Source organism: Sinocyclocheilus anshuiensis, unplaced genomic scaffold, assembly GCF_001515605.1.
Source record: "Sinocyclocheilus anshuiensis isolate Anshui unplaced genomic scaffold, SAMN03320099.WGS_v1.1 scaffold124, whole genome shotgun sequence".
NCBI lineage: Eukaryota > Metazoa > Chordata > Actinopteri > Cypriniformes > Cyprinidae > Sinocyclocheilus > Sinocyclocheilus anshuiensis.
The window spans coordinates 1,382,776-1,391,239 of NW_015554082.1; the positions used below are offsets into that span (position 1 = coordinate 1,382,776).

Here is an 8,464-nt window from a genome sequence, read left to right on the forward strand (position 1 = left end):
TATACTGTATCTTATCTAGCAGACACGATTTGTTACCCAGAGCACTTATCAGTACATTTACTACTTGGTCCTCGAGCAATTTGTGCTTAAGAGCTCTGCTGACAATGCATTCTCGGTTATTTTTCAGTTCATAGATCACTCGTACCAGTTTTTGGATCATCAATCCAGACTGAACCCTCAGTGATTATGGTAACATTTTAAAGGGTTTTTAAAACTTTTAAATCTAGAACATGCAACTGGTCAAAGCATTAAAATGATGGGCCTTTGTGAGCTGGTGGCAAACAAGCTACTTTTTAATCGTCTTTTTCAGGAACTACCGGTACCAAGCATTCCATAAACAGAAGTCTCACATAACGCAGAGACAATACCTCGTTGTACTCAACAGTGTTACTGTAAACTAAAGTTAAAACATTTTTGTTCATTAAAATAAAGGGGAAATAAAATAAAACTGAAATATTAGAAGAAAAAAATGTATGAAAACAAGCCATGTTATCTTGGCAATCTAATCAACATAAATGTGAGTTACTTAAATTACTAAAAACTAAATTGAAATAAAATTAATTATAGCTATAGAGAAATATAAAAAAATGACAAGCACAAATAAATCAACACCTGGTACTCAATGTTCAGTGGCTTGAGAATAAAGAAATCTAGATTTATGGACTCAACAACTAATAATTAAGTTATCACAGCTTTATTTGACAACTGTACAAATAAAGTACAGTTTGTACTGTTGTTGGCAGCTTCTTCAGTCAGTCTGAAACATCAGATGGCAAAACCAATTAAATCTGCTGCTCCCATGAAATCGCTGAAAGTCGGTGCATTCCAAATGAGATATATCGCCCTCCGAAGGGCACTTCGGAGTGGAAACAATCATGGCCGCCATATTGAAGGGTCGTTCCAAACTGAAGTGTTTAAAACCGGCCACTTCAAAGGGCCCTCAGGTGTGTTAAATTAGGGTTGCAGCTAAACTCTGGTGGAAGGTGGCCCTCCAGGAGCAGGACTGGACATCCCTGCTGTAGTCCCATTCATGTGTCACATTCCCACTCATCCTCCTTCTCCACAATAATGTTCAAAAGAAGCCATTTTACTCAAATTCACAGACCCGACCTCTAATATCTCTGCAGACATGACACTGCTACATTTTATCTGATCTTTACCTCATATCCACATTGTAACACAGTCCATGGCCATCAGAGAGCACACAGAAAAAACACACATAGTAGAGACAAGAAAGCTACTAATCATTACTCCAAGGGTACTCAAAGTCCACCTGCTAATTTTCATTCAGTCAGACTAATCGAACTCTACAGTATAACTGGTACTATGTGGCCAGATACACATGGCTATACGATGTAGCTCAAGAGTCTCTCCAAAGAAAAAAAAAAGCAAAATTTACAACAAAAAAAAAAACACTGTAATTTTTTATTTGTTTGTTTTGTTTTGTATTTGTCTTTGTTTTTGACTACGTAGACACTCTAGGTCAGGGGTGCCCAACCCTGTTCCTGCAGATGTACCTTCCTGCAGAGTTTAGCTCCAACCCTGATCAAACAGACCTGAACCAACTAATTAGGATTTAAAGGAGCACTTGATAATTACAGACAGGTGTGTTTGATAAGGGTTGGAATGGAACTCTGCAGGAAGGTAGATCTCCAGGACCAGGGTTGGGCACCCTTGCTCTAGTTCATTAAATGTCACAAATACATATAATAAAATACACTTTTTTTAAGTCATAATTTTAAGAACATATTCGAAGAACATAATGTGAATAACTAAAAGAAGTTAAATAAAATGTTTTTGAAAATGTGGTGATTTTAAAGGGTGTTCCAAATCTGTATGTCTTTCTTCTGCTGAACATAAAAAAAGATATTTTGAAGAATGTGGGTAACTTAACAGTTGCCCCCCATTCCACTTACTTCTATAGTATATTTTCCCATACTATGGAAGACAATGAAAAGCAACTGTTTTCATTTTTGGGTGATTTTCATTTTTAAGCATAACTGTTTGGTTCATTTCATTCAAGTTATACAATAAGATAAAAACACTTATGGCATATGGCCTTTCTAGTGCTGGAGGCATGATTCTGGACATCTGGTTCTGGACATTCAGACACACACACACACACACACACACACACACACACACAAACAAACAACAAACAAATTTCGTCATATTCTTTGCATTCACCTCTGGTCTAGCTCGATTCCTAGCTTCCCAATAAACCTGGCATTTTACACTATGAATATTGTCGGCTAGTTTTGTCTGTTCCAAAGCACTTACATTAATGAGTTTATTCATGAGTTACAGAACACAAACATATATAAAAGCCAGAAACAATGTATTAAACCAGAAAATATATATTTAAAACTAGTCTGCATGAACTGTTTGAAATACAATTCAAGTCTCACTGTAGCTGTCAGGATGTTGTTACTTAATTCTGTAGCAGCAGTGCAGCCTTCACCTCACTCTCAGCTCATTGGCTGGAAGTCAGCTATGATGTCATCACAGAATGTTATAAGGGCTCTGACAAATAGCCTGGGAGCCACACTTAACGTAACACTGCTCGGCAGAGTGACTGTGTGTGAGAGAGGTTGAGAAAAGTGCTGTGGTGACAGAGGAAGAGAGAGCAAAAGTGAGAGAGAAAGAGATAAGCATGCAAGAGAAAGCTGGGGAGGATCTACTCGTTCTTAACAAACCTATAAACCTTAAAAGCATGCTGTAACTTTGTATGGAAGGAGGAGTGGAGGTGGAAGTCATTTTTGGAGGTTTGTAAAAAAAAAAAGCATTATCTTTGCATTGAATTGCACTGTTTTTACAACTTGTTTACTTAGTGTTTGCATTTTTAAATGGTTTACCGCTCAGTGCACAAGCCTTTGTGTTCATTTTTTCTTAACTAATTCAGTATATTTCTGCTTTTCCTTTTCAATCTCTCAGGTCATGGCAAACACCACTGCATCTGCAAACCAATCGTGTCTGAATGACACCCAGTCTAACATTGGCGAACCACAGATGGTGCTCTTGGGCACACTCATGTCCGTTCTTGTTCTGGTCATCGTCTTTGGCAATGTCTTGGTGATTACAGCCATTGGCCGCTTCCAACGACTTCAGACCGTCACAAACTGTTTCATTACGTCACTTGCGTGTGCAGACCTGGTCATGGGATTGGTGGTGGTGCCTTTCGGCGCCTTTAACATCAACCTTGGCACTTGGCACTTCGGCAGATTCTGGTGTAATTTCTGGACGGCCACTGATGTTCTGTGCGTCACGGCCAGTATCGAGACGCTCTGTGTCATCGCTCTGGATCGCTACCTCGCCATAACATCCCCCTTCCGCTACCAGTCCTTACTGACCAAGTGCAGAGCTTGCATCATTGTGCTGCTGGTATGGGTCATTGCCGGGCTCATTTCCTTCCTACCCATCCATATGGATTGGTGGATTGCCAATAGTACAAAATCAAGGTGCTGCTTGATGAATGTTACCTGCTGTGACTTTCACACCAATACCACTTACGCCATCATCTCATCCATAATCTCCTTCTACATCCCTCTGGTCATTATGATTTTTGTCTACAGCCGCGTCTTCCAGGAGGCAAAGAAGCAGCTGAAGAAGATATACAAAAGTGAGGGACGATTTCATGCTCAGAACAATGGCAAAATTCAAGAGGTGGCGAGCAGCCACTGTGAGGCAAGGACCGCCAAGAAGCCCAAGTTCTGCCTGAAGGAACATAAAGCTTTGAAGACTTTGGGCATCATTATGGGTATATTCACACTGTGTTGGCTCCCGTTCTTTGTACTAAATGTGGTCAGGGCCATATATGAACAAAAATTCCAAAAAATTGACCATATTGACCCTATATTCAAAATCTTAAACTGGATAGGTTACGCTAACTCAGCCTTTAACCCACTGATCTACTGTAGAAGTCCAGAGTTTAGGTACGCTTTCAAGGAGATTCTATGCCTCAACAGGTCACGCTACCCTAATGTTAGGCCAGTCAATGGATATATATACAGTGGACACAGCTGGCAAAGTGAGCACCGAGGGCGAAGCAAAGGCAGCTCAGAGGACAGTGACCCAGCTGGGGGCAACTTTGAGAAAGAGGGACGCATGTCAGCAGATAAAACGGACTCTAATGGGAACTGCAGTAAAAACCTTACGAGTGTGTTGTAAATCACCTTGCGAGTCCTGGCTCTTTCTACTGTGACTTCTCAATGTGTCACATAAGGACAGGTTAACCCTCCTCTGGTAAGTGACCAATAATAGGTGTGTGTTGGAAAAAGGGACTTTTTAAACATTGGTTTTCCTCATCTACCTCAGTGCTTTCTCTTAGGTTCACTTGCTCTGTTGGTTCATTTCACCACTCGGAATAGGTTTGCGCACTCAAAAAGTAGTTTCAGCTAAAGAAAACAACAAACTAGATGCTAAAAATGTTTAGCAATTCAGTTTTAAATGAACAGGAATGCTCACAGAGATTGTATTTCTTTGATAGCAATGAAAAAGAACTTTGAAGTGGATGTTCAGTAAAGGGACCTCCCTCCTGAGTCATGTTTCTGTCATCTTGCATAAAGTGAGGAACTGAGTTTCAGTTTTAAAGAATGTTTGCTTGCATTAGATCAACAGATTAAATCAGGTATTGCCGTCTGAAGCATTTTCACTGTAACTTAGTTAAATTTGGATGCTTAAATATTAAATAATTCAGTTATTCAGACTACAACAAGCATTACTTCACATAAAGTATGAGGTTCACTTCTGTAAAACAGGCCATTTCTAATGGTACATAAAAAAAATACACCACATAAAAATTCTTACACCTGCAACAGCTCTGTTCTAACTAGTCTAGAGTACATCTAAAAATGTCTGGGTTAAAAATGACCCAATTGGTAACTCAGCACAGAAACAACACCTCATACCACAATGAAAGAGGAAGAGAAACCGCATGTTCATACTAACTTGCTTAAGGAAATTGCTGAATTATATAGTTCAGTCTTTTAGTCATGTGATTGCTTAAGCTGAGTATCCTTAGATGGAAGTCAACAAAAATAAACCATTGTATGCTAATGCACAATATCGCATTCTCACAGCATAAACAAATTCTCTATCTCTTGCTTAAAATGTGTATGATAACAGAACTTCTCTGGTGGCCTGTTTTGATCTGCGTTATGTCATTTCGCGTCCCTCAGCAGGCACAGTCCTGAATGCTGCCAAATCCAAATTAGTCACCCTAGGAATGTTCTTAACATTTTCCAGTACAAATGAGCAAAGTCCATCAAGTGTAAATCCCTGAGAATCAGTGTTTATCAAAGTCATTATGTGACTCCCTCTCAAAAAAAAAAAAAAAATTATCTAGAAAGATAAATAAATTAGGAGGCATCGGGTTTCCTGTCAGGCTCAGCTAATGCATGCAGTGCAAAGCACACAGCAATTTCCCTGTTCCTCACTCACTCACATTTCTGACCTTGGCGTTTAATCTAATGTTCCATGCATATCATAAACTGCGTAAGTGGTAAACCGTTTCAATACTTGTCAGTGTTTGTGAACTATTAATTTAGGGCAAGTGTCTCTCTGTTACTGTGCAGCCTGTTTATGCGGTCGAAAACTTTGAACTTTGCTCTTTAGGATATCTCTTCGTATTAGTTGTGGCTTTTTGTGGTCTTGATTGATTTTATGTGCAAAGCAAAATGCTTTGAGGATTTCAAACATTTCTACACATTTACTTAACATGGATAAAATGTGCTGATAAAACAATATTTCTGTTTCACTGAAGCATTACATCAAAGTGCAGTTTAAAACCAGCTTCTTAAAAGGGTGCACTCTAAATCTGTCCAAGATTTTATATTGGAAACATAAGTCAAACATTGTCAATGTATATGTAAATGTTAGAAAAAACCTATAGAGATTAAAAGAATGCTCTGTCACTGTAAACACTGGACTACCAAGCAACAGCATGCATGTCCTTTTTCAGTAAATGAAAGTGAATGTGACGGCTTGGACAGATTTGTCAACACTGCACCCTTCTGGGAAGGATTTTCTCTGCATGTAGATCACAGTAGCCTCCCATGTGAAACTGTGACCTGTACCACCTTGTGCTAAATTAAATATTTGTGCAATCTTTGCTTTGATTGTGGCAATGTGATTTACTGTTGTGTTAGAAATTTATATTAATACTGCCTTCTCTGTGGACACGCTTAACCTGTTGAGTAAAGTGTTTACATTCATAAATGTCTTTCATTTAGACATGGGTCATAAATTATTGGCTTGCAAATTGCCATGAATTGCACTTTCATCTTTCTAATTAAGCAATGCTCTGGAGTTAATGTCACGCTATAGACATCATATTGATGTCACCTTCAGCATTTAATGTGCACTAAGTATTTTTTTTTTCAATTGTAAGTTTAACAAATACATACAAATTTGTAGAGTTGCCCCCCCAAAAAAACATTTTATTGTACGTGAGGGAGGTCTCCTTTCAAGGTGGCCACCATTTGAAATCACAAGACCAGCCAAATACTTCTTATTTTATCTTGGTAACCGTTTATTATTGGAGACTTTTAGTCAAAGAATAAATTAATCATGAATAACACATATGGCTCTGTAAAAGGAAATTATGCATATTTATGCTTTTGCATAATTCTGCATTAATGCAAATAGGTGTTCGTATAAATTTCCAGTGTCATACTGGCCAGTGAAATATAAACAAAAAAATTGCTTAGTGCACATTATAGTCCATCATCTGTGTCTGTACAGTTGAAAAGGGAACAAGACATGTCATAGTCACCTTTTGGTCTTAAAATGTTCTGCTTAACAGTTTGAAACAGACATTTTGGAAAGAATACTTTGCCTAGAAGGAGATTAATTGTCACATTTGTAAGTACAGACACAGTGTGGACAGTCTGATGCATGAAGATGTGATTAAAAATGCCCCGAATATTGCTTTAATGACATAAGAGCAGATTTCAAATTCATAATGCAAATGAACATTTGGTAGGCAAAAGTTCAAAGAAAGCTTCCCACTAAACAACTTTTAGAAGCGCTTAATTCATGCCATGTGTACTATATATAATGTTGTTCCAGACTGATGTTTACTTACAATTCTTTGAGCTACTTTCGCACAAGATTTATCACTGTTTTGTTGAACTACAGTGAAGTACATTCAACTATATTTGTCTATATTAGTGGTATTTATGAAATACAAGTGTCATGCCATTTGTATTCTGTAATAAATGATGTATTTAATGTGCGCCTGGATGTGACGGATCTTTTTTTCAATGTTTAGAGGAAAGGCGCAAAGCCCTCGAATGAATTCCTAGCATGTTCCTAAAACAAAAAAGCAAAACAAAAGGATAAATCACAGCCATTACAGCACAAGAAACAGCTTTAGGGTTTGCAAAGGATCCAAAATGATCCTAAAGTGTTTACTAAGCATAGCTGCATACATTGAACATTCATTTCTGATGCATAAATAGCATTAGTCAGCCACTATACATGAGTGCTTTTACAGTACGACTTTGTTAAAGTATTAGATTCAGTGCCCATCAGCCACCTTCTCTCTATTCTGTAGGTCATCAGAAGGCATTTCCCTCACCATTGAAGAGTAAATCAATCAGTGAATCACCACGAGTATGATTTGTGTCCAACTGTGCTGCGTGGAAAACATCCCCTTAAGAATAACTTCACCCTTTGCATGCATAGCTGCAACTCAGCCATGTCTATTTCAGTATGGGAACGAGTCCCTGCAGCATGTGATTGGAATAGACTGTGATATTGTAAAATGTTTCCATTCTGAGCAGAGGTTTATTACTATATCAGATTTCTTTAGAATTCATTCTCATTCACCTCATATACCTGTGAACAAAAGTGCAGCCTGGATACAATGAATTAGGTGGCATAATGTCTAAGTGTTTTGCCACACAGAACCTCTGTAGGTTATAGATATATATAGGAAGAGTGAGGCTATACTACTGATACATTAAAATGCCAATGATTCATGATGTTATAGTGGTAAACGTTCTCTTGATTGATTGGTTCATATGCCTGCTGTGACATTCAGGAAAGAGCAAAGAGAAGGAAGAGAGAATAGATTCATTTAATAAAAGGAAAATTAGACATAAATGGACCCACCAGAGAGGAAAATATAGGAAGGTTTTTGCCATGAACCCCATTAGTCATGGTGAAAAGGTACATGAAGAAATGGATGGATGGATTAATGTGTGTGATGAATATGAAAGAATAAAAGTGAAATTCAGGCATTCTAATACCTTACAATCCCAATACTGTACTACATTAAAAATAATGCAGGTTATGTTACAATGCTATCTAATGTAACCGAGAGCATATGCCTACAGTGATGTTACAGTGATAAAATTAATAAAAATCAAATTAAAATTAAATCAATGACAAGTATGCAATTTATAACAATGCAAATTTAGAAGTATGCAGTTTATAATAATAATATATTTTAATATATATA

General features: G+C 37.7%; 1 protein-coding gene across 2 annotated transcripts in view; it reads left to right on the forward strand.

Annotated features, from left to right (window-relative positions):
• Window positions 1–2,555: 2,555 nt before the first annotated feature.
• The window catches only part of LOC107669099 (beta-2 adrenergic receptor-like), a 28,099-nt gene continuing 22,190 nt past the window's right edge, over window positions 2,556–8,464 (forward strand). The window contains exons 1-2 of one of the 2 annotated variants that reach the window (XR_001631949.1): window positions 2,556–2,765; window positions 2,935–4,242. Coding sequence is in view for 1 of the 2 variants with exons in the window: in XM_016461216.1 (XP_016316702.1) it covers window positions 2,938–4,167 (1,230 nt within the window). In the remaining variant the exon portion in view is untranslated. Of the gene's footprint in view, window positions 2,766–2,934; window positions 7,219–8,464 lie in introns of those variants that run through there. The other variant, XM_016461216.1, reaches the window with a different exon arrangement.